Source organism: Mesoplodon densirostris, chromosome 6 (genome assembly GCF_025265405.1).
Source record: "Mesoplodon densirostris isolate mMesDen1 chromosome 6, mMesDen1 primary haplotype, whole genome shotgun sequence".
Taxonomy (NCBI): domain Eukaryota; kingdom Metazoa; phylum Chordata; class Mammalia; order Artiodactyla; family Ziphiidae; genus Mesoplodon; species Mesoplodon densirostris.
In genome coordinates this window covers 12522828-12548192 of record NC_082666.1, presented here as the reverse complement: position 1 = coordinate 12548192, position 25365 = coordinate 12522828, and the positions used below count along the sequence as shown (strand labels likewise).

At 52.3% G+C, this 25365-nt stretch overlaps 1 protein-coding gene across 3 annotated transcripts; it reads left to right on the top strand.

Moving 5' to 3' along the window:
* The first annotated feature begins 1951 nt into the window (after positions 1-1951).
* Positions 1952-24106, top strand: PTGS1 (prostaglandin-endoperoxide synthase 1). Of its 3 annotated transcripts, XM_060100594.1 has the most exons (11): positions 1952-2041; positions 2134-2223; positions 8586-8702; positions 9135-9275; positions 9609-9752; positions 11336-11517; positions 11629-11712; positions 13462-13708; positions 15988-16274; positions 21343-21490; positions 22977-24106. In XM_060100594.1, exons 1-11 carry the CDS (start codon positions 2035-2037, stop codon positions 23330-23332), a joined length of 1803 nt encoding a protein of 600 aa, XP_059956577.1. In that variant the 5' UTR covers positions 1952-2034; the 3' UTR covers positions 23333-24106. The 3 variants fall into 3 exon arrangements, with proteins under 3 accessions (XP_059956577.1, XP_059956578.1, XP_059956580.1); XM_060100595.1 differs by lacking the exon at positions 2134-2223; XM_060100597.1 differs by lacking the exon at positions 9135-9275.
* The last annotated feature ends 1259 nt before the right edge of the window (positions 24107-25365 follow it).

Here is a 25365-nt window from a genome sequence, read left to right as displayed (position 1 = left end):
CACTTGTCTGAGGTCAAACCGCGGGAGAGACTTGAACTTGGTTCTTCTGACTTGCAGGCTCTTTTTCTCAGTGCCAGGGCCACACAGGTGCTGTTCCTTTGAGTTCAGGAGGGTGGCTTGGGAGTGAGCAGTCAGCAGGAGGCACAGGCCTGGGAAATGGCTGGGCTCAGGGTCTGAAGGGAGGGAGGACCTGGGAGTGAAGATGGGGCCTCATCCAAACTGTTCTTTTTTCATCACCAGAAATCCCCCTTTCGTTTGGGTAACTGGACCCCCGAATCTCACCCTGCCCCCATCCCTCTGGCCGATAATCCATGCCTTATGTCTCCTTGCCCTGCCTGGGTGGTCAGTGGGGGCTCTGGATCTGGGTGGCGGGTCAGACTTTCCCAGCACCCCAGGGCCCCAGGCTGCCCGCTTGCTCCACTCCCTCCCGCATCTGCCCTGGCTTGCTCTGTCTCCTTGGGGCAGCTGGCTTTTGTCCCAGTGGATCATGGGAACAGCTAGGGTGGGTCCATAGGAGGGGCTCCCCAGTAGGCCTCACCTCTCCCATCTCACATGGTTCCCATTCTGTACCCAAGGATGTCTGGGAGCCCACATACGGACCTCTGAGCCCTCCTGCCTGCCCTTCCACTCTCTGGGGCCCACAGGATGGCTGGGTGTCGGGGGGAAACTGAGGGAGAAAATCTGTGGACGTGGGGACCAGGAGACTCTGTGTGACCCAGGGCGCATCCCCCTTTGAAGATCAGTTTCCCCAGCTACAAAAAAAGAGGAGCTGGGTGCTGGGATTCTGTAAAGTAGGCAGATAGATGTGAGTCCAGCTGGAGCATCCACCCTGGCCACCCTGGGATCTGAGTCAGGAGATCTTTGAAAAGAATGCCTCCTGATAATGGATCACCTACTCTGTGCCAGGCACTGCATCAGGATGTTTGTGTGTATTACCTTATGGAATCTTACAACAGTTCTCTGGAATGGGTCAATTTTTTTTTTTTTTAGATGTTGTGGGTAGGAGTTTATTAATTAATTTATTTATTTTTGCTGTGTTGGGTCTTCGTTTCTGTGCAAGGGCTTTCTCTAGCTGTGGCAAGCGGGGGCCACTCTTCATCACAGTGCGCGGGCCTCTCACTGTCGCGGCCTCTCTGGTTGTGGAGCACAGGCTCCAGACGCGCAGGCTCAGTAGTTGTGGCTCACGGGCCTAGTTGCTCCGCGGCATGTGGGATCCTCCCAGACCAGGGCTCGAACCCGTGTCCCCTGCATTAGCAGGCAGATTCTCAACCACTGCGCCACCAGGGAAGCCCTGGAATGGGTCTTATTAGCATCCACGTCTTATAGAATAGAATACTGAGGACCAGAGAGGTTAAGTACCAGGTCCAAGGAAACACAGCTAGTAAGCTGTAGAGGCTGGATTTGAATTAGGTCTCCTGGACTTGGAGTCTGTGCTCTTCATTCTGGCAGTAGAGGCTCAGGCAGAGACACGTGACCTTAGAGGGCAGAGCCCAGCCCTTGGCGGAAGCCCATCCTCCCTGTTGGATCTGAGGGTAGTGGGTTTCCCATCCCGGAGACTGTGTGCAGGCCCGCCTGGACTGCTCCTTTTCCATCCTCCTTCCGCTTGGGGGTGGCGGTGGGGTTGGGGGGAGGGTATGTGGTTCTGAGCGGACGTTTCTAGGCTGAGATACCAGCCGTTCTGCCCTGAAGCCCTGGGGGCCCTCGGCATGGCACATCATCTCCCGGCCTCAGTTTCTTATCAACCAAATGGACACACTTCTGGTGCTACTGGGTTTTAAAGGCTCAAGTTTCTCACGGATCTCGGGTGAAAAAACACCTTAGTGTCCATCATAGAATAATTAATAAAGTGTCTTGGCTGGAGTGGGAGCAGAGGAAGTAAGTGGGCGGCGGCCGAGGTGACAGCTGGCTAGAGAGGTGGAGCCAGGGAATGGGTGGGGAGGGGCGGGCCAGCCGGGCCAGAGCTCCGGGGCACAGTTAGAGACGCACCCAAGGAGCACGCAGTCCGCATCCCGCATCCATCAACCGCCCTGCACCATGAGCTGTAAGTCCGGCCCTGGTGGCCCCAGAATCCCCTTTGCCTCCTGGTGGAGCCTTGAATGCCAGGCTCAGCCCTCCATCTCTCTCCCTCTGTAGGGCAGAGTGTCTCGCTCCGGTTCCCGCTGCTTCTGCTGCTGCTGCCGCCATCCCCCGTCCTGCCAGCGGCCCCCGGGGCACCCGCGCCGGGTAGGCGGCCCCTTTCCTGCCCCCGAAGAGCCCCAGGTCCTGCGTCCCTGGCCTGGCCCCCACCCGCCTCTCCCCTCCGGCCGGCCCAGCTTCCCCTTTTCGGCTCGCGGTGCCTGGGAGGGGGGAGGGGGCTGAGTCTGTCGGTGGGATGCGGGCTCTCTGCAGACCCCCGGGGGGTGTGGCTTTGGCTAGGACGCCACTGGGTTCTTTTCGGGGGGAAAGGGCAGACTGGGATGTCAGGCCGGCTTTGGGAAAAGGGACAGCCTCTCTCCAGGCCCTCACCTGTTCTGGGCCCCCAGCGGTCCAAGCTGTTTTCCTCTGTTTCCCCTGCGGGCCACTTTCGGAGAAAGCAGCAGGCTCCAGGGGAAGGCGGGCTGGCGAGTTCTCTTTCTCCAGCCTCTAACTTTCTGGTACCCTTCCGGATTCCCAGCCCCAGTGGAGAAGATCTCCCTCGGTGAGGACCCAGGGAACACCAGCCATTCCGGAGAGAGTGGAGGTGGAAATACACTTACGGGGCTGGGTTGCTTCCCCTGAGGTTTAAATCCTCACCTGTGAGGTCCCTACTGGGCGGTTGAGTTAACTGAGGCTCAGGTAGGGGCTATAACCCTCTCAAGCTCACACAGTGCATGGTGGGCTCAGGGTTGGAAGCTGGATCTACCTGACTCTAGGCATTTTGCAGGGTCTTTCCTCAGAGTCCTCCCTGCCCTCCTCACCCCCTGCCAATGGACCCTGGTTTCATCACCCCAAAGAAGATGGGGAAAGTCAGATCCTGTAAAATTCCCACCCTCCTCCCCCTCCACCATGCATGTACCAGGTTCCAGGTGAAGGACTGCAGTTCCTCCTTCGGACCGCCTCCCACCCCCAGCTTACTGCTTGTGTGTGTGTGTGTGTGTGTGTGTGTGTGTGTGTGTCTCCATTTCCCATCTGCAAAATGGGGTCAACAGAGGATGGTGGGGAGGGGATCTGAGCCTTCTGTTGTGATGCTCAGAGGAGAGAGAAAGGGTACCTGTGTGAACTGGGAATCAGACCAGGCTTCCTGGAGGAGAGGGTTTGAGAGGGTGGCATTTGGGGAAATCAAGGAAAGGATGGAGGATGCTGGGCACGAGCAAAGGTCTAGTTTGTGGGAAGAAGAGGAGGAAGACCCATGTGGCCAGCACTTTACAGTTTACAAAACCAGGCTGTGGGCATCTCTGTTGTTGGTGCTCCCAACAGCCCTGCCAGGGAGATGTTAGTCCCATTCTACAGAAGGGAACTCTGAGGCCCAGAAGGGTGAGCCCATTTGTCTGACACCCCAGTAGCAGAGCCGAGGCTGACTAAGCTGACCCAGTGGCCCCTTTTGTTGGCCCCTGGATCAGCCCAGCACTTCCTCTGAAGCCCCATTCAGCCCCATCCAGGCCCCCAGGGTACCCAGGGCTCACCCTGTCTGTCCTCCTGTGTCTGTTCACCAGTACTTAGTGAGCCACGGTCTGCGCCATTTTGCTTTTAGCCTTTTCTACTTATCTTTATATTGTGTTTAAACAGAATTGTTTTCTTCACTCCACAAACATCCCCAGGGGATTGCTTTATGCCAGTCTTTGGCTGCAGCCTGGAGACAGAGCTGGGAGGAGCTCGCCGTCTGGTGGAGGAGATAGACATGCCCACAGACTGTCATCCAAGGGGGTCAGGGCCGTGACTGAGGGAAGCACAGGGGTGTGCGGGGCTCGGGGGTGGGGGGCAGTTATCTCTCGTCCCTTACATATGAGGAATTTCGGGAGGCTTCTTGGAGGTGGTGACGTTTGACAGGGACCCCGAAGGAGGTGGTGAGTTGGTGGAAATCCTGTGAGGTTTTACTGTGAAACTCTGGAAGGGGTCTTCCTGGCAGAAGCAAGGGCATGAGCTGAAGCCTAAAGGTCTGAACTGTGGGAGTGGAAGGGTGCACAGGGAGCAGTAGGACAGAGGCAGCTGCTGGTGGACACGGGCATTTGGATGCAGAATGAGGAGAGGGACTGGGGCCTCAGGGTAACTGGGAACAGGAGAGTGAGATTGGGTGGACGACTTGGAGGTGAGACTGGAGGCTGGGGAACCGTTAAGGAGGCTGCTGCACGGGTCAAGGAAAGAACGGAGGACCCGTCAGGTGTTGGGGCAGGAGGTTTGGGCTGCCTTCCTGTTTCCAAGTCTCTGGGTGAACTGAGGTCCGAGATGCCTGGACATTCAGGGGAGGCATCTGCCCCGGAAAGCCAAAGCCTGTGTTTTGTCCCCAGAGCGGCAGCAAAGGCTGATTCCCCCAGGAGACGAGGGCTGCAAGCTTACGTGGGGGCAGGTGGCGGGAGAGAATGTTGCTTCTGCCTCTCTTGTGATGGACGAGGTGGAGCCCGGCTTGGAGGACAGGGACGTGCCAGGGCTTCCTTAATGCTCAAGTTCATCCCCTCCAGTTCCTGGACTTGGCTTAGTGCTCTCTCTTTGGCTAGGGATAGGGCATGACCTGGCAACCGGAGCTCCATGCCAGGCAGAGGGGCCTGAGGCCAGCTAACCCTGGCACGTGGGGCAGGAACCCCGCCTGGGCCAAACCTTCCTGCTGCCTGAAGCCTCCTATCTGCAGCACCAGAGGAGTCTGTGGGCTGGGAGAGGACTTCCTCTTCTAGCCATTGGGGCCTGCTGCGGTGGTGCCTGGCGGCTGGCCGCTGACCTGGTAGGGTGTAGGGACTGGGGCCCAGGTCTGGCTGGTCAGGGCCCCCCCCTTTTTTTCTCTTTGGCTGCCAAGCTCCTGGAGCTTCTCTAAATATTATTCTTAGGGAATTTCAGTGCAGCCTCTTTCTTTAACGGGCCCGCTTGCTGCCCGGTGCTTCCAAGTCCTGACAGCTTGGTATTCCCTCACTGTGCCTGGAGCCCTGACTCCTGGGCTGGGGGACATTTCCTTGCCGGATTCTCAGAAAGTTCTGGAGCTGGGAAGTCCTAAACAGTTCCTCATCGGTGGGAATGTGTGCAGTGTGGGCTTGCTGATCAACCCCACCTCTGGGCTGGCTTGAAGACGCAGTGGGAGCAAGCTGCAAGGTTCTCTGCTGATGGGGCTAGGGAATCATATTGATGCAAATAACCCAGATATTTGGAGATAGATTGGCTTCGTCCAGAGTTGAAATAGAAGGGGAGGCAGAGAGGGAGGTTTTTCCTTAGAGCCTGTCTGTTCCCTCCCCTTCCTGGAAAGCACTGAAAAATAAGGCCCAGAGGGTACAGAGTACTTGCCCAAGGACACACAGCCAGTAAAGAGCAGTCACTCTCCCATAGATCTTCACCCAGCACCTACCTGGTGCCTCACCCTGTACTGGGTGTGGGAACTCAGGCACTTTAGACTCTGTGTCTGCATCTCCCTAGTTCTCTTTCTTGATGTTTTATTATACAGGGTGTCCTCCGCTGGGCACATGAAAGCATGTGGGATTTAAGTTAGACTGAAGGAAGGCCTTCCTTTGTGAATAGTTCCCAGAGCTCTGGTTGCGGTAGGGGATGGCGCTCCCTCTGGGGTCCTGGTTTCATTCATTCTGGATTTTCAGGTCCACCTTGAAGGAAAGGTGACAAACCTATCTCACCTTGGGTCATCCCCAGCCTGTGGAACAAAGTGACTCTCCCTCTGCATCCCTTCCCCAAATCCAGGCCTGGGCACCTCCAGGAGGAGGAAGGACAGGGAAGAGAAGGGAGTTCATCTTGGCCCTGCAACTTTGAAGCAGTGGGGCCTAGGCGAGTCTCCTCATCTGTGGCAGGGGTAGGGGGAGTCTCAGCCACCCACCAGGGAGTGCTGAGCAGATAAACAAGGTAGATATGCAAGGTTGGAGGCTCAGCCAGAGCCCTGGCTTCCTGGCCCATCGTGACCGTCCAGCTGTGTTTAGGCTCCCCTCCCCGGGGAAGCGAGGGAAGCAGCACCTAGTCTCCTCTCTGCCCACCCTGACATCCTGGGGCCGCCAGCGGCAGCTGCTATCCTTGCTGGGATGAACTTTCCCTGCCCTGGGGCCGCCGGTGTTTATGGAAAGATAGCGGAAAAGTTGAGCAGCAGGTCTGGGAGGGAGGGACCTCGGCCCGCGCCCCTGCCTGGCACACAGACTCTCCTGACAGGAGAGGGAGAGGGATGCGGGCAGGAACTTCTGTGTCTGGGGACACAGCTCTGCTGCCTGCTGAAGCCCTCAAGCCAGACTTCAGAGCCAGCTGCGGGGGTGCTGGGGAAATCAGGGAGTCCCTTTGGCCAAGCTTGGGCTGGCTGGTCTCCTCGCTACAGTTTAAATTCCACAAGCATGTAAGCTCTGGCCACCGCATCTGGATTCCCTGGGCGGCTGGATCTCTCCAGGACATGGGTGGATCCCCAGCTGTGTGCACGGCCTCTGTGAGGGAGGAGGGAGTCAGGGGAAGCCCTTTTCCTTGGAGGCTTGTGGCGGAGCTGAACGGGTCGAGCTGGAACGTGGAGCAGGGGAGAGAGAGAGCTGCGGAGTGTGGACGTTTAGGGGGCAGCTTTCTGGTGCACGCGCAGTGGGCAGGGCCAGGTAGCTCTGGAGGGAAGTTACTAGGGGGGAGACGCAGCCTGGGTCAAGGAGGGAGCAGAGCTTTCGGCTTTGGGGCCGCGGGACGGGCTGCCACAGAACAAACCGAGTTCCTTTTGGGATCCCTACTGGGGGAGGGATGGGGAAACAGCCCAGAGAAGGGCTGCGCCTCAGCTCCTGTGCTCGCTGAGTGGTAGGGTGACCCGTTGGTGACAGAGGGCCTGTTGCGCCAGGGTCGGGAGCTGGGCAGTGTGGCGCCACTGGAGCTCCTGGGCAGAACAGCAGAGTGTCCTGAGCAGCAGGGATCGATGAGATCCCAGGTCCCTGAGCCCGCTGCATGGCTGAGCCTGAGCTCCCTGGCGTTTCTGGGCCTGTGGCTGTAGGAGGGGAGGGGGGTCCTGCCAGGCCCCTGCCTTGGGCCCCACCTGCCGGTCCGCCTGCATTGGTCTGATAAGGCCTTTTTGTTCAGACTTCTTCCCGTGGGTTCCTTCTGTTTATACCCTGCAAGGGTCACAGAGGTGCTATTGTGAGGTTGTGGGGAGTTCCAGAGCTTAAGCAAGACTATTTGCATGATTCTGCGATGTGAGGAGCCCTGTGACCACAGCGGGTGGTCAGCCTGCCGTGGCTTCTCAGCCTCCTCCGGCCTGTTGCTATCCTCTTGACCCCCTATAATCAGATGCACAAAGAATTAGAGTTCCCTGTAACATTGGCTCTGAGCCCAGTTAAGGAAGTGTGTTTGCAGGAGGGATCTGGTGTTTTCTGTGGAAGGCCAGGGAAGGAGCTGCTGCCAGGAGCCAGGCGCCCTGGGTCTGCAGGAGGCCTGGCTCTCTTCCTTGGTCTTGGCCAAGTCGCCACCTCTTCCCGAGCCTCGGTGTCCCTCGCTGAGCTGTGAACGAGCACTGAGGGAGCTCCGAGGAGTCTCTGACCTTGCTGTTGGAGAATCGTTGAAGCTGTGGTTGGGGAGGTCTGGGTTAGACACAAGGAGGGACTTCCGGGGGGGCGTTTCTCCAGGGGGTTGGTGGGGGTGATGCTAGAGCTCCACTCACCCTCTGGAGAGAGTTTTCCAGCCACATCTGTCCTGTTCTCGTGGTGCCTGACCTCCCTCAAGATCCTAGAGCCCATACTCCACCCTGATGTGAGCCGGGGCTGGGCCTATCAGGACGGGAGCTGAGACTCCCCTCAAACCCATTCTCTGTCTTCCGGGTTCTGGGAAACGTCTTTCCTTGGACTTGCCGGCTGAGTGTCTGGGGGTGGGGTGGAAGTGAAGGGATGGGCAGTTGGTCTGGTGCCACTTGCTGGGTGACCCATCTGGGTTTCGCCTTATTTGGCCTCAGTCACCCCATCTGCCTATAACTGGGCGTTGTGATACCTGCTCTTCCTTCCCTTCTGCAAAAATAAAGGGATGGTAGGTCCTGGTGCCCAGAGGTTGGGGGTTGGTCTGAGAACCCCTATCCTTTTCCCTTTACTGAACCCCACAAACTCTGCCCTTGGTGCTGAGCTCTAACTTGGCAGAAAGTGAATGCTCTAGAAAAGCCTGTGGCTGCAGTGTCTTGTCAGCTGTCTCCTAGCCTTTGATGTCACAGCCTGGGGCCTGGACTCTTCTCCTGCCCCACTTTGGTGGCAGCAGGGAGGGAGGGGGGACTTCCCCTGGTGGCCTGATGTGGGGAAGACTGGAAACCCAGAGCAAGGTCTGGAAACGGAAGGGCCAGGGGCTTTCTGTTCATAGCTGTGGGGACAGAGAGGGCCCTTGGGGAACACAGGAGTCCAGTAAGTTAGGAGAGAGAGCTGTGACTGGGCTCCATGCCTCTGGCCCCAGTGAGAGGTCGCCCTGGAGTGGTCTCTGATCTCTGTTTCTCCCCACAGTGAACCCCTGTTGTTACTATCCATGCCAGCACCAGGGTATCTGTGTCCGCTTCGGCCTTGACCGCTACCAGTGTGACTGCACCCGCACGGGCTATTCCGGCCCCAACTGCACCATCCGTGAGCTGGGCCTCCAGCCCCAATCCTTCTCCCCTGGGCTCGTCCTCCAAGACCCCCACTTCCTACCCTCACCTCCGGCCGTGGCCCTGTTCTCTTTTCTTGCCTGCCTTTGACCTCTGACACTGCCCCTGACCTGGCTCCAGCACAAGCCCTCACTCCTGGCACACCCCACTCCCTGCTTCTGGGCTCTGTAGTGAGTTTTCACTGCCCAGCTCCGGCCTTACTGACCTCAGTCCCTGGTCCTGTCTCCTGTCCTCACGTCTGGTTCTGGCTCTGTCACGTGTCATCACTCCCAAGGTTCCATCCTTACCCCTGCCCCAGAGGTTCTACGCTGTTCCGTCCTGGCCCTCATCCCCCGTTCCCATCTTCCACTCTGGCTGCTTCTGGTCCTGCCAGGAGGGCCTGACTGAATGGCTCCCCCTGCCCTCACAGCTGAGCTATGGACCTGGCTCCGGACTACTTTGCGGCCCAGCCCCTCTTTCCTCCACTTCCTGCTGACGCATGGCCGTTGGTTCTGGGAGTTTATCAATGCCACCTACATCCGGGACATGCTCATGCGTCTGGTACTCACAGGTGGGTGGGGGCAGGACCCTCCTAATCTAGGGGAGCAAGAAATCCTGCCACTTCCTGGAATTCTTGGCATCTGATAAGGGCAGGGGTTGGGGGTGGGGGGGGGGTGTTCTAGGGTGCCAAATAAAAAAAGAACAGCCCAGGGAATTCCCTGGCCGTCCAGTGGGTAGAACTCCGTGCTTTCACTGCCGAGGCGCGGGTTCAATCCCTGGTCGGGGAAGTAAGATTTTGGCTGCATGGGGGGACCAAAAATAGAACAACCCAAGAAGAGGCGGGGAAGGGGGTGTGTAACTGGGGGCAGGAACCCCTCGTCACTATTATTTTTGCCCTCTGCAGTGCGTTCCAACCTCATCCCCAGCCCCCCCACCTACAATGTAGCACATGACTACATCAGCTGGGAGTCCTTCTCCAATGTGAGCTACTATACACGTGTTCTGCCCTCTGTGCCCCGAGACTGTCCCACGCCCATGGGGACCAAAGGTAATGGCGATGGGGTGAGGGGGCTGGGCCTGGGGGTGTGTCACAGGAGATGCTTAGTTCTTCTGTTTGGGAAAAAACAAGCAGAAGAGCAGTTACTGACCCATTTCACAGATGGGTGGACCAAGGCAAGACATATGCATATCCAGAACCAGGGATGAGGACAGGGAGAGGTTGTGGAGGAGTCTTGCCTGAGGTCAGTGGCAGAGTCAGACTAGCGCTTCCATATTTCCAGGGTGCCTCTTTGCCTGAACCTCGTCTACTAAATGGGTGGGATCCTGCTGGGATGGGGGTGACTTTAAAGTTGAAATGGAGGAAGGAAAGAATAGTGAGCTATTTACTGGGTGCTAACTCTGAGTTTGGGTCTTATGTGCTTCATCGGCGCAGTTTACACATAAAGTCAAATTTTTTCTTTCGTTGTTCAAGACCCCCACTTGGTCTCACTGGCAGGGGTCTTCTTCCCAAGACCTTCTTCCTTATCCACTCCTGATTGTCCTCAGACAGGGGGTTTTACTCAGTTTAGAGCCATCAATTCAGTTTCAAGTACACACAGGACGATACAGTCACATTCCTTAGGTATCACCTGTGGCTGCTTTCCTGCTGCACCAGCCAAGCTGAGCAGATGCGACAGAGACCACATGTTGGCAGAGCCTAAGATATTGACTATCTGGACTTGTACAGAAAAAGTTTGCTGACCCTTGGTTTAAAAGATTCCATCTCGGGCCTCCCTGGTGGCGCAAGTGGTTGAGAGTCCGCCTGCCGATGCAGGGGATACGGGTTCGTGCCCCGGTCTGGGAGGATCCCATATGCCGCGGAGCGGCTGGGCTCGTGAGCCATGGCCGCTGAGCCTGCGCGTCCGGAGCCTGCGCGTCCGGAGCCTGTGCTCCGCAACGGGGGAGGCCACAACAGTGAGAGGCCCGCATAACGCAAAAAAAAAAAAAAAAAAAAAAAAAAAAAAAAAAAAAAAAGATTCCATCTCACCAGTTTTCTGCCAGTGACATTGGCACTCCTCAAATCCACTGCATAAAATAGATATCATTTGCCCTATATTATAGAAGAAGAAATTGAGGGTCAGAAAGATGGAACGACTTCTCCATGTTCACACAGTTAGTAAATGGCGTAACCCATTTCCGAGACAGGCTACCTTGCTCCACGGCTGGGGAGTCCAAGTTCTTCCATTTGTTTGTTTTTTGTTTCTTTTTTAGGAGGAGGAGGGTTAACTCGTACAAAGTAACAAACATACACAAAAGTTGAGAGAAAGGTATAATGAAGTCCTATGTATCCATCTCTGGGTTTCAAGATTTGTCCACAATTTGCCAAGGTTATTTCATCTATCCCCTTTCACCTTACTTTTTATGGAGTTTTTAAAAACAGATTCCAGATATCATGCCATTTCACCCATAAATACTTCCAGAGTCTTTTGGTAGAGAAGGTGCAAGGGGCCATCAGGTGGGAGGGAGGTGGTCCTGCAGAGGCCACTCTGGGCTTCCTGCGTGGACCAGTTCGGTCTGGCGAGGCTGGAAGGCCCTGAGGCAGGAAGATCTAGAGAGGAAGCAGCTACTGCTCTTTCCCACCTCCCCAACCAGGGAAGAAGGAGTTGCCAGATGCCGAGCTCCTGAGCCGTCGCTTCCTGCTCAGGAAGAAGTTCATCCCTGACCCCCAAGGCAGCAACCTCATGTTTGCCTTCTTTGCACAACACTTCACACATCAGTTCTTCAAAACTTCTGGCAAGCTGGGTCCTGGCTTCACCAAGGCTTTGGGCCATGGGGTGAGTACCTGGGAGGGGCTCGGGACTTCTCTGGGCAGCACTTGGCACATGGAGGTTGTTACAGGTGGGGCAGGACCCAGAGGTCTGAGTGGACCCTCTCTCTGTCTTCAGGTCGACCTTGGCCACATTTATGGAGACAATCTGAAACGTCAGTATCACCTGCGGCTCTTTAAGGATGGGAAACTCAAGTACCAGGTAGCACTGGGTCGTGGGATGGGGCGTTGGGAAGAACCTTCCACGGTCTTCCCTGGCAGAAGCTGTTGGTGGGGGCCTCCAGGGTGTCCTGAGATGGCGAGCTGCAGAAGCTGGAGGTGTGTGGTCGGAGGAGAGACAGCAAACCCTGGGAGAGGGTGCCAGGCAAGAGAAGCAGACAAGGAGCGGACGTAGCCTCTCATGTTCTCCTGGGAGGTGGATTTGGGGGCTCCACAGGAGATGAACATTTCCAGCCTGCATTTATTCATTTAATTATTCTACAGTATTAATTGGACACTATGATGTGCCTGGCACAGGGGAGCAGTGGCCGTGATAGTTATGGGCCCTACCCTCAAGCTCCTCAGGGACCACAGACACAAACAGCAGGGTGCTAGTTCCATGAGGACTTCTCATCGGGACTCGCACTGTTCACTGGTGCTAGAGCCATATAGGTAATTATCTCATGCACTTATCAAATCCACTGCATAAAATAGGTATCATTTGCCCTATTTCATTGCTGTGAGCCACATCTAAGTTATCTGAATTTTTCTAATGGCCACATTAAAAAAGGTAAAAAGCTACAGGCAAAATTGATTTTGATACTATATTTTTAATTTAACCCAATATATCCAGAATCTTATCATTTCAACATGTAATCAACACAAAAATTGTCGCTAAAATATCTCACTATTTGTGCTAAATCTTCAAAATCTGACCTGTATCTTACACTTATAGCACATCTCAATTTGGGTGCCAGATTTTCGTTGGAGATTCTGATCTGCATTTAAATTTCATAAAACTTACAGTTGAGAAAGCAGATTCACATGTCCAAGTTGTTCTAAGCATAAAGACTTCCCAATAGCTGAGGTATCTGTTTTAAAATTTAAATCTAAAGAAAATAAAATGAAAAATCCAGTTCCTCATTCACACCTACCACGTTTCTAGAGCTCAGTAGCTGCATGTAGCTAGTGGCTACCAGACTGGACCATGCAAATCTAAACAAACGAAAACCAAGACAGAAAGTTCATTGCTGAATCTTTTGGGCTCAGAACACTATTTGGCATATGGTAGGTCCTCGGTGGATATTTATTGAGTGAATGATGACACTGCCATATAATTAATTACACTTGTGATAGCTGCCACCAGGGAGAAGCCATGAGAGTGTGCAGAGGATGGGGAAGGCTTCCTTAGGAAGTACGAAGAAACCAAGAGTTGCATGAATGATGATGAGGAGTTAGGGAGGCCAAGAAGGGCACAGGACAGGACAGGTTATCAGGCATCAAGGCTGGAGAGGGGAAGTCAGCTTGAGTGAATTCAAGGGAGTAAAATGAGGGAGATGCTGCTGGACACCTGAGTGATTCCCAATGAGCGAGCGTCGCGTTAAGGATTTCTGATTTCTGCCAAGAGCAGAGAGATGACTTGGAAGTGTTTTAAGCCAGGGTGTGATGCTCGATTTTAGGTGTTTTAAAGGATTGCTCTGGCTGCAGAGCCGAGAACGGACTGTCTGGGGGGATGGAGCCCCTTATGAGGGGAGTCAGGGTGGAAGGCGAGGGTGGGTTGGAAGAGGGTGGTAGCAGAGGGGAGAGAGAAAGGGACTCACTTTAGGAGGTAGAATCCACAGGCCTTGGTCAGGGAGGCCGGGCGGCCACGCTGCGTGTTACAGGCAGCTGTCAGTAGGAGCGGAAGGCTGTCAGCTGCGCAGGTGCAGGCACCCGGCCCCTCCCCAGGTTACCAGGTGGCCCCATCCTGCAGGTGCTGGACGGAGAGATGTACCCGCCATCGGTGGAAGAGGTGCCCGTGCTGATGCACTACCCCCGGGGCGTCCCACCCCAGAGCCAGATGGCAGTGGGCCAGGAGGTGTTCGGGCTGCTTCCTGGCCTCATGCTCTACGCCACACTCTGGTTGCGTGAGCACAACCGAGTGTGTGACCTGCTGAAGGCTGAGCACCCCACCTGGGGCGATGAGCAGCTCTTCCAGACGGCCCGCCTCATCCTCATCGGTGAGGACTCCAAGCCAGCCTTGTCCTGGAAGGTCACGCCCTCTGTCCTGAGAAGCGGAGTGGAGGGTTTGGGGACAGAGAGATTAGAATTCTGAACAGGGTCCTTTCCCTGTGTGAGCCTCACTTTCCAAATCTATACATTGGGAATAATGATGGTTGTAAGGATTTGTTGAGATGATGAATGGGAAGGTACTTAGCACATAGTAGGCCTTCAGAAAATGGAGGGCTGCGGTAACTGATTATTAGCTGGGCGACTAGCAGCAAATCTGATTAGCCACCCCAAATCTCAGTTTCCCCATCATCCCAGGAGCACTCAGGGACAACCTCAGCAAATACCCCAGCTTGCCTGGGCTTCGGGAATCCTTGTTTCCTGCCCTGCATGCATCTGCCTTCCTGGAGATTGGTAGCTTCTGGGTGCCTCAGGGACAAGATATTTTTGTGTCCCCTACAGGGGTGAGCCTGCAGCCTAAAATGTCAGATGGTTTTTGGCCTGGGAGCTTGGCCCCCGACACCCCTGTCCAGACCGTATTCACTCTGTGTCACCAGTGAGCCTCTGCCCCCGCCTCTGAGCCTCACTGGGCATGACTGTTCCCAATTATAGTGCCTGATTCACTGGTGCCTGGAAGAGCCATACACTGGGGTTAGGAACGGCCTAAAGACCGAGAAGGGGCTGGTTCAGAAGTCCCAGTATTTTTTTTTTTAACATCTTTATTGGAGTATAATTGCTTTACAATGGAGAAGTCCCAGTATTATAGAGACTTTGATCAGAGAGGGCAAGTCTGTGTCTGCAGGCTGCCCAGCATACTGACTGGTGATGAAGCTGTGGCCAGAGGTGGGACTCCTAGGGCCCTGCACCTCCAGTGCTTCATTCAACCCTCCCTGACAGCCTTATGACCCAGATAGGATTACCCTTTGTTGTGAAAACTAAGAGGCAGAGAGGGTAAGTGAATTCTCCAAGACCATTCAGTGCAGAGAGACTTGAACCAGGTCTGGCTGCCACCAGAGTTTATGCTGCTTCCACCACATCTTGAGGGGAGTGCTTTCCTGAGTGGGGAGGGGGTGTGAGCCTTAGTCTACTCTTGTGTGCGTATGGGGAGGGGATTCTCTTCTCACACCTCCACGTAGTGTTCCCACTTCTACACGTACGGACCCTCCGTGTTATGCCAGGCCCTGTACCAAGCAGTTCAGATGCATTCATTGTCTACTCCTCTCAGCGACCCTGTGAATATTGTTATACTGGTATGATTCTAGTACACATTTTACAGATAAGAAGAGTGAGCTTCAGAGAGATTAAGTAGCACAGCCCCAGCTCGGGTGGCTAGAAACGGTGAAGCCAAGATTTAAACCCAGGTCTGCTGATTGCAGTTCCAGTGGCTCCAGATCAATTTGCTACAAGTCAATTTGTCTAGTGGTTAGTTGGCCAAAATATCAGTTTCTTCTAATATCTAGCTGACCAGTTTTCATTGTGTTATGGAATGTTCCTTTTGTGTCTTCCCTGGCTCTTTGCTCTGCAGCTTGTTCCTGAGGGGGCAGAGGAATTTGATCCATAGGAAGGTAGGGGGATTATATTTGGCACGAGATTCACTTATGTCTCCAGTGTCCTTTGTCTGCTGCTGCAGCTCTTCGAATGGTCTCTTGGGAGCTCCCCTCACCCCCATCATCTTAGGCACGCTGAGATTCCCTCACTGAGTTAATCTCTACGTGCCCATCTTTTGTGGTGTCTCCAGCCTCTTTTTTTTTGTGGTACGCGGGCCTCTCACTATTGTGGCCTCTCCCGTTGCGGAGCACAGGCTCCAGACGCGCAGGCTCAGGGGCCGTGGTTCACGGGCCTAACCGCTCCGCAGCATGTGGGATCCTCCCGGACCGGGGCACGAACCCGTGTCCCCTGCATCGGCAGGCGGACTCTCAACCACTGTGCCACCAGGGAAGCCCTCCAGCCTCTTTTAATGGGCTGTGGGAAGGTGGCCACCAGAGGGTCACAAAACCCATCCTCAGATACTTCCTTTGCGTGTCCTGCTCAGCCCGGCCTGTGACCTCCCCAGGGAACATGGGACTAGCAGATGGCTCCTGTCTTGGGACATCAGTGCAGCCTGAGACAGAAAGTTCCATTTTCACGCCCCGTGACAAAAAGGCAAAGTGAAAGTGGCCAAATAAAATCAAACAACCATTACAATGATAAAGAGGCCAAACCAAGCCCTTTGCATGAACTGGCCCACTTCCCAAGCCTGATGGCTAAGTCCCTGTGCTCTGTTGACCCCATTCCCCATCCTTCGTCCCAGGGGAGACCATCAAGATCGTGATCGAGGAGTACGTGCAGCAGCTGAGTGGCTACTTCCTGAAGCTCAAGTTTGACCCGGAGCTGCTGTTAGGCACCCAGTTCCAGTACCGTAACCGGATTGCCATGGAGTTCAACCAGCTCTACCACTGGCACCCGCTCATGCCCGACTCCTTCCGGGTGGGCCCCCAGAACTACAGCTATGAGCAGTTCCTGTTCAACACCTCCATGCTGGTGGACTACGGGGTCGAGGCCCTGGTGGACGCCTTCTCTCGCCAGCCCGCGGGCCAGGTGAGCCTTGGAGGAGCGCTGGGGAGGGCCGCTGGGCTCTGGGATCCAAACCCCAGTTTTCTGTGAAAGGGGGAGAGTGTCACCCCTACAGAGAGGTCGTGATCGTTCCTTCATTCATTCTGTCGTTCTTTCATTCATTCAACGATACCAGGCGTTACTCCAGGTGCTGGGGATACAGTGGTGAACCAGGTCAATGTGGTTCTTGGGTCCTTCTATTTTTGGTGCGTACACCCTAGAAAGGAACGCCAGTCATGTGACAGCTAACATCGTTTGAGCACTTACTACATGTTAGGCACTGTACCAAGGGCTTTTCTGATGTTTTCAGAATTATAAAAGCATGTTAAGAACCACAATATAGAAAGCCCACCATGCTCTGGGAACTCAGAGAGGGGCTTCTGGCCCAGAGTTGGGGATTGTGGATAAGGAAGTGATGTTTGAGCAGAGGTCCAAACAATGGATAGGGGTCTCCCAGGGCAAGAGGTAGTGTTCGTGGCCCGGGGTCTCTGTGTTCCAGATGGAGGGGACAGCATGGCAAAGGCCCAGAGGTCAGAGGGCATGGCAATTTGAGGACCAGGAAGACATTCAGGGTATGGCAATATATGCAAAAGTGCCTGCACATAGTAGGTCTTTATTACATTAGAGGCCTCTGTTATGGGCTGAATTGCCCCCTGCCCCAAATCCCCATGTTGAAGTCCTAACCTCCAATACCTCAGAATGTGACTGTATTTCGAGCTAGGGTCTTTAAAGAGTTAATTAAGGTAAATGGGGTCATTGGGTGAGCCCTACGATGACTGGCGTCCTTATAAGGAGAGGAGATTAGGATATAGATGTGCATAGAGGGAAAACATAGGGAAAGATGGCCATCTCTAAGCCAAGGAGAGAGGCCTCAGAATGAAACCAACCCTGCCCACACCTTGATCTTGGACTTCTAGCCTTCAGAACTGTGAGGAAATAAATTTCTGCTGTTTAAGCCACCTAGGCACTTTGGTATAGCAGCCCTAGCAAAATGATACAGCCTTTCCCTCTGGGACTTCTAACTAATTTCCTCCTAAATCTTCCCTTCCCCGTGTTTGGAAGCTCCATCTCCTTCCCTAGCTCCCCTCAGCCCCTGCTTCTCTCTCATACTTAACCCTCAGCCCTACCATGAAGTTGTGGCACCATATGGATTTAGGTTTCCCCCTGGTAATTTGACTGCAATTAGTGTATGCTGCCGCCAATGGGCAGCTGCTGGCTGGTTTACGGCCTCTGTTCTTTGTGGGGACACAGACATGAACAGAGGCAATAACTCGTGTGCGGGGCTTCATGGTTTCCAAAGAATTTTCAAGCAATGTCCCTGGTGACATGTGTGAAAAGCCCTGACATTTCCTGGTACCAGGCAGAAGGGTCACAGAAGTGTGTGGATTCTCAGGATATCAAAGAGAATGTGAGAAGTGATAAAACAGGGCCTCCCCTGATAATCCCCACCCATGGTTCCATCTCGGGGTTACCGTTTGACCAACGCTGTGATAACCGCTTTGTATTCTTTATCTCGATGACTTCACCACAAGCATATCAGACTGATGCTTCTACCTTCCTCATTGTCGCATGTGAAGAAACAGAGGCTTAGCATAAGTAATTTGCCTACAGTCCCTGTATTTGTTTCCTAGGGCTGCAAAAGGAACACAAACCAGGGGGCTTTAAGCAGCAGACATTTATTCTTTTTCTTTTTTTTTTTTTTGGAAGTTCAAAATATCACCTTTAGGGGCTTCCCTGGTGGCGCAGTGGTTGAGAGTCCGCCTGCCGATGCAGGGGACACGGGTTCGTGCCCCGGTCCGGGAAGATCCTACATGCCGCAGAGCGACTGGGCCTGTGAGCCATGGCTGCTGGGCCTGCGCGTCCAGAGCCTGTGTTCTGCAACGGGAGAGGCCACAACAGTGAGAGGCCCACATACCGAAAAACAAAACAAAACAAAACAAAACAAAATATCACCTTTATTACTGATAAAACTGATTCTAGAAAACCTAAAGCAGGCTTTTTAATAATAAACCCCCACATAGACAAACTTGGCTACCAAGACATGGAAGCATGGAAACAAGGAAAGTCTCTCCCAACATCCCCCTGTCACCTCAGAACAAGGAGTATGAGAGAAAACATACTCCCTGGTGTCAAGTGAATTCAAGAACTGTAGAGAGGACAGCTTGAACAACACATGCCTAGTTACTGTGCTCAAACTCGCCAATAATACTAAGTTACTCCTCCTCTTCTAATAAGGAGTGAGGGGGAGAGGTTGGAAAAAGATGCTAAGAGTGTTAGGCTACTGGGGTTTCCTCCATAGACAAAGAAACATCCAGAAAAGGAAAGAAATATTCCCACCTTACACCTGAGAATTATCACCTTTTATTCATTTATTCATTGATCCATCCAAGCATCCATTAAACATTTACTACACATTACTAACATCTAGGCCATGAAAAAGATCAATCCTCAAACATTTCTCTAGAAAGCCTTTGTGGTTAACTCCCCCAGATGGTATTAACACCAATCAGAAATGTATTGTTGCACAGTTCTGGAGGCTAGAAGTCCAAAATCAAGGTGTCGGCAGGACCGTACTCTTGCTGAAGGCTCCAGGGGAGAATCTGTTCCTTCCCTTTCTCTCAGCTTCTGGTGATGGCTGACAATCCTTGGGGTTCCTTAGCTTGTAGAAGCATCACTCCAACATGGTGCTCTCCCTGTGTCTCTGTTTCCTCTTTTTATCAGGACGCCAGTCATTGAATCTGGGGCCACCTTAGTGGAGTATGACCTTGATTACATTTATTTGCAAATAAGGTCACATTCACAGGTGCTGGGGGTTAGGACTCCAACACGGATGCAGGCAAGTCAATCCACAGTGGCCCCACAGCTTGTAAATGGTTCAGCTGAGATTGGCACCAGCCTCCTCTGGCTTTGCCCCAGGGTGTATAGCTTCACCCAACTATGCTTTTCCTCTTTCTCACCCAATTGTCCTTGTTCTACCAAACAGAACTCTTTCTTTAGCATTATCATTATCAATTCACCCTGAGCAATAGATCTTTCTTTAGATGTATGCTCCTTTTTTTTTTTTTGACAATTCTTTTGCATTAAGAATATCTTTTTAGGGCTTCCCTGGTGGTGCAGTGGTTGAGGGTCCGCCTGACGATGCAGGGGACACGGGTTCGTGCCCCAGTCCGGGAAGATCCCACATGCCGTAGAGCGGCTGGGCCCGTGAGCCATGGCTGCTGGGCCTGCGCATCTGGAGCCTGTGCTCCGCAACGGGAGAGGCCACAACAGTGAGAGGCCCGCGTACCGCAAAAAAAAAAAAAGAATATCTTTTTAAACCTTTTATTTTATATTGGAGTATAGTTGATTAACAATGTTGTGAGAGCTTCAGGTGTACAGCACAGTGATTCAGTTATACATATACATGTATCTATTCTTTCAAATGCTTTTCCCATTCAGGTTGTTACATAATATTGAGCAGAGTTCCCTGTGCTATACAGTAGTAGACCTATGCTCCTTAACAGTTATGAATCAGATTTTTTTTTTCTGGAGCCTTCTTTTTTTTTTTTTTGGCTGTGCTGTGTGGCTTGTGAGATCTTAGTTCCCCGACCAGGGATTGAACCCGGGCCCTTGGCAGTGAAGGCTCAGAGTCCTAACCACTGGGCTACCAGGGAATTCCCTCTGGAGCCTTCATCTCACCCGGTTACTTGGGCTTTGAACCCTATTTCCCTCCTTTCACAGGATATATTACGCCACCCCCTTGGTCTTGAAGTAAAACTACAAGTTTAGTTAAACTAAATGTGTTTATATATTACACTTTTCATGGCAAGATTTTAGTTCCCTCCCTGCTAGCTCATGACAATTCCTCTCCCAGGAGGCTTGGCAGAAAGAAGGAGAAACAGATGTAATCACATGTCCCTGTGTGTAGCTTTATCTGGTCTGAATGGAGTGACCTGATACGCTGTGTTCCTACCTTCTAGCTCAGTTTCTCTTTTCTAGTGGTGGCTGGTTACTAGGGGTTCACTTTTTTTTTTAATTTGTTTATTTACTTATTTTTGGCTGTGTTGGGTCTTTGTTGCCGTGCACGGGCTTTATCTAGTTGAGACGAGTGGGGGCTACTCTTCGTTGCGGTGCGCGGGCTTCCTTTTGCGGTGGCTTCTCTTGTTGTGTAGCACGGGCTCTAGGCACATAGGCTTCAGTAGCTGTGGCACGTGGGCTCAGTAGTTGTGGCTTGCGGGCTCTAAAGCGCAGGCTCAGTAGTTGTGGCGCAAGGGTTTAGCTGCTCCGCGGCATGTGGGATCTTCCCGGACCAGGGCTCGAACCCATGTTCCCTGCATTGGCAGGCGGATTCTTAACCACTGCACCACCAGGGAAGTCCCTAGGGTTCACTTTTTAATACTAGATGCTCAGTAAATTTTATTTAATCTCAATTCTGTGATATAGAGAATGGAAAGCAATAGAAATAGGTTCCTTAGCAGAATCCATTAAAAGATTAAACATCTTTGTTCTATGATAAAAACTGATTTGGAGAGTGACAGACACATGTCAGTTCTGCCAGGTAGAGTTTAAAAAATATCCTAGGAAAGCCATAAAGTTTTGGCCCCTCAAACTAACATTTGTCCATCCGTCTGTTTCCATCATTTGAAAGCTCAGAAAACTTTCTGCCTTTTATTTCCAGATCTGAAACGCCAGTCCCCTCTGCTTGAGCTCTGGACTGTGGCCGTGCTGGCCATCTCCTCTGCAGAGTCCTAGTTGCTGAACCTCATAGCTCCAGAACCTTCCTTAACAGAATGTTGTGGGTTCTCACCTAAATTCAAAGGGCTGGGGAACAGTGTGTCTGGTGAGTGACTAGAGAAGTCCTCCTGGCCCACTCCACACTCTAAAGATGAGGAAGCTGAGCCTCAGAGGGGGTCCCTGAGAAAGCATGGCAGTGCAGACCTAGGGCCAGGTTCCCAGCTTGGTGGCTGCTAGGCTGAGCCATCCTTTCTGCTCAGAAAGGACTCCTGACCTGAATTTCTTCTCCAGAACAATGTGGCCTGGCTCTCAGAGCACAGCTGTATTTATCTCTTGGCAGATCGGTGGGGGTAGGAACACAGACCACCACGTGCTCTACGTGGCTGTGGAAGTCATCAAGGAATCGAGAGAGCTACGGCTGCAGCCCTTCAATGAGTACCGCAAGAGGTTTGGCATGAAGCCCTACACCTCTTTCCAGGAGCTCACAGGTGAGCAGCTGTTTCCCCTTGAGGGGCTTGAGCTGAAGTGAAGGAGACATTGAGGAAACAGAACGGGGTGATCCGTATGGCCAGCACTGTGACTGTAGGATTTGAGGGGTGTGGGAGCACGGTGCCAGGGGTGGTGAGGGATGGCAGATGACTCTGCTTGGGGAGGGAAGGTGGCTTCTCAGCTGGGTTTGAAGGATAGAAAGGGATTTTCCGGGACTTCCCTGGCAGTCCAGTGTTTAAGACTCTGCACTTCCACTGCAGGGGGCACAGACATGGCACAACCAAAAAAGAAATAAAAGGATTTTCCAGGTGAAGGATAGAGGGAAGAACATTCTAGGTGGAGGAACAGAAAGTACAAAGGCACAGGGGTTAAAAAGAATGAGCCAAAAAGAAAAAAGAAAAAAAAGAAAGTGAGCCTATTCAGGGGAACAGTCCTAGGTGTGGCTGGGTGGAGGTTAGGGACAGGAGGCTGGCTCAGATTGTGTGGAATCTTGGATTCTACGCTAAGATTTTAGGTTTTATTCTGTCTAGTGGTTCCTAAGTCCCATTTATGGGCCAGCTACCTGAGAATCACTTAGAAAACTAATTAAAAATACCAAATCTGAGATATCTCTTCCAGAGATTCTGATTCAGTAGACCTAGGTGGTACCCAAGAATCTGTATGTGTGTATATATATATATCTCCATACATATATGTATGTGTATGTATATATACATATGTATGTATATGTAAGTGTATATATATATAAAACACAAATTGTGTAATATATATATAATAAATATATGTAACATATATGTCTGTATGTCATATATATATATATATATATATATATATATATATAATTTGTTGTTGTTCAAGATACCTAGTTGTTGGGCAGCTAAGTTTGGGGACCCCTGTCCCAGACAATGGGGGTGCCACTGAAAGGTTTTGACCAGGGTGTGACATGACCCCTGACTGTGTACTGGTACCCTGTGGAGGGTGGACTTGAGAAGACAGGTAGGGACACTCCATGTCTGTCTCCCATGACAGTCCAGAGAGACAGAAAGAACATTGTTGCTAAGTCTCTGTGTGATCTTGGACAAGTGACATTGCATCTCTGAGCTCCGGTAGAACGCAGGGTCTTGGACCAGGATAAGGCCTTGAAACCTGCCTGTGAAGGAAACAAGATGGGTAGCTTCTGCCTGTTGTAATGATCAGGTAATTAGGGCACAGAGAAGTGGGGTGAGTTGCTCAAGGTCACACGCTGTTTGGTGGCAGATCCAGGCCCTTGACCCCATCTGCAGTAGCAAATTCCTTCCCTAGATGCAGCCCTGGAGCAGGGTCAGTCAGCCGGGCCAGATTTTAGGGCATGTGCTCATTTGCTCAAGGTGCTCTTCTGAAGTCCATTCTCCTCCCCCAGAAAAAGGTGGACCTAGAAGATTCCCTCCCCAGATGAACCGTAATGGATGGCATCATGATTCTGACTTTGGCTTCTCCCCCTTGTAGGAGAGAAGGAGATGGCAGCTGAGTTGGAGGAGCTGTATGGAGACATCGATGCCTTGGAGTTCTACCCAGGGCTGCTTCTTGAGAAGTGTCCTCCAAACTCCATCTTTGGGGAGAGTATGATAGAAATTGGGGCTCCTTTTTCCCTTAAGGGCCTCTTAGGGAATCCTATCTGTTCTCCGGAGTACTGGAAGTCGAGCACATTTGGCGGTGAGATGGGTTTCAACCTTGTCAAGACGGCCACGCTGAAGAAGCTGGTTTGCCTCAACACCAAGACTTGTCCCTACGTCTCCTTCCACGTGCCGGACCCCCGCCAGGAGGACGGGCCTGGCGTGGGGCGGCCATCCACAGAGCTCTGAGAGAACAGGGCAGCAGCATTCTGGAGGGTAGACCTTACTGCTCATCATTCCAGAGTGGTGAGGCCAGGGTTGATAGTCTTCAATGTTGGGTTTCTGATTTGGTGTTGAGAGCATCAGGGTGGACATTTAGAACTCTGGGTCTCTCACCACCCTCTGGACTACTGTGGTCTTGTTTGTCGATCTAGAATGCTGAATTCCTGGTGAACCATCTAGAATGTTAGGAGTGGTTCTCCTTCGGAATGCCAGAACACTGGTTTCCTGGTTGATCACCTAGAATGTCAGATTTCTGGTTGATCCAGAATACAGGCATTCTAAAATATGGGACTCCTGATGGAATCATCTAGACAGTTCAGGGGTTCTTATTTTGCATTCTAGAATTCTGGGTGGTCCTCCAGAGTGCTGGCTTTCTGATTGGTTATTCAGAATGTGGTGTTCCTGGTTGCTGATCCAGAACAGTAGCTGGTGTGCTAGGTCTGTCCTGTCCTGAATGTCTGGAGCATGGATGGTTCATTTTCCTGTTCAGTGAGACATCCACAGAGCAGGGGACTCTAATGTCTAATGAGAATGCATTGCCTGAATCTGTGCCTGCACAGAGGAGGCAAGGAGGTGGGGTGTTCTTCTTGGGACCCCAACTGAGACCCTGGTCTGAGGCTATAGAGAGAACAGGTGGCTTTTTCCAGGCCATTGACTGGAAGCCACCAGAGCTCTGTCTTTGTCCAGATCTTGACTCACGGCAGCTGTTTTTCAGGAAGTTAATAAAGTTCTTTTTCCAAATTGCCTGCTATGCTTTTTTTTTTTTTTTTTTTTTTGCGGTACGCAGACCTCTCCCTGATGTGGCCTCTCCCGTTGCGGAGCACAGGCTCCGGACACACAGGCTCAGCGGCCATGGCTCACGGGCCCAGCCGCTCCGCGGCATGTGGGATCTTCTCGGACCGGGGCACGAACCCGTGTCCCCTGCATCGTCAGGCGGACTCTCAACCACTGCACCACCAGGGAAGCCCCCTGCTATGCTTTTGATACCATCCCCAGAAGCAGAGGTGACACGGAAGTGATCTTTCTCCTAGCCACAGGCTAGATGTGCTGGAGGTTTGCAGCAGGAGACTCCACTGGGATCCCTGGGCCTGTCATGATCTAGATCTTTCACTGCTGATGTTTCATCCCCCTCTCCCCTCCCATCCTGTGGGTTAGGAATTGCTTTTTCCAGGGTGCTCTCCTAAAATGCACAACTCCCCAGCCCCAGGAAATGTAGCGTTCAGTTCCCACCATCTGATTAAAACAACTTCCTCCCTTATTGAGCATACAACAGAGATGAAAGGCATCTGGGGAGGAGAGCATTTACTCTGTGCCAAATTTACACATTTCATTCTCATTTATTTTCAACCCAACAGTGTGAAATAGGCGGTATAATCCACGTTTCAAAACCAAGGATACCGAGACTCGGGGCGGTTGAGTGACGTGCTCCACGCGTGCCAGAGACAGGTTAGGACCCAGGTCTGGCTGGATCTAGAGCTGTGCTCTTTCCTCCATCCAGCTTCCTCTTGCTTCCTGGTTTGACTCCCTTCCAGGCCTAATCTTGCTTGTCTGGCTCAGGGTCAAAGGCAGAGGTGGGCTGTAGCCTCCGCCTTACTTGCAGGCTATTTGTTCAGTCACAAATATTTATATTCCTAACTGCCTACTACATGCCAGTTACTGTCATATGCTTGGGGCTACAGCAGGGAGCGATCAAGACCGATAAGGCTGCACAACAGATCGTTGTAGTTTATTTCATGCATTGTACAGCATGGGGAATGTAGCCAATATTTTCTAATAACTTCAAATATAGTATAATCTATAAAAATAATGAATCACCATGTCGTACACCTGAAACGAATATTGTAAATCAACTATACCTCAATAAAAAAAAATCTTCAATAGAGTTCAAACTCAAAAAAGACAGATGGGCTCCTGCCCACATGGAGCTCACATTCCAGTAGGGGTAGAGCAGACAATAAAGAAGAAAACAATAAAAGGAGAGAAACTCAGCTAAGTGTGAT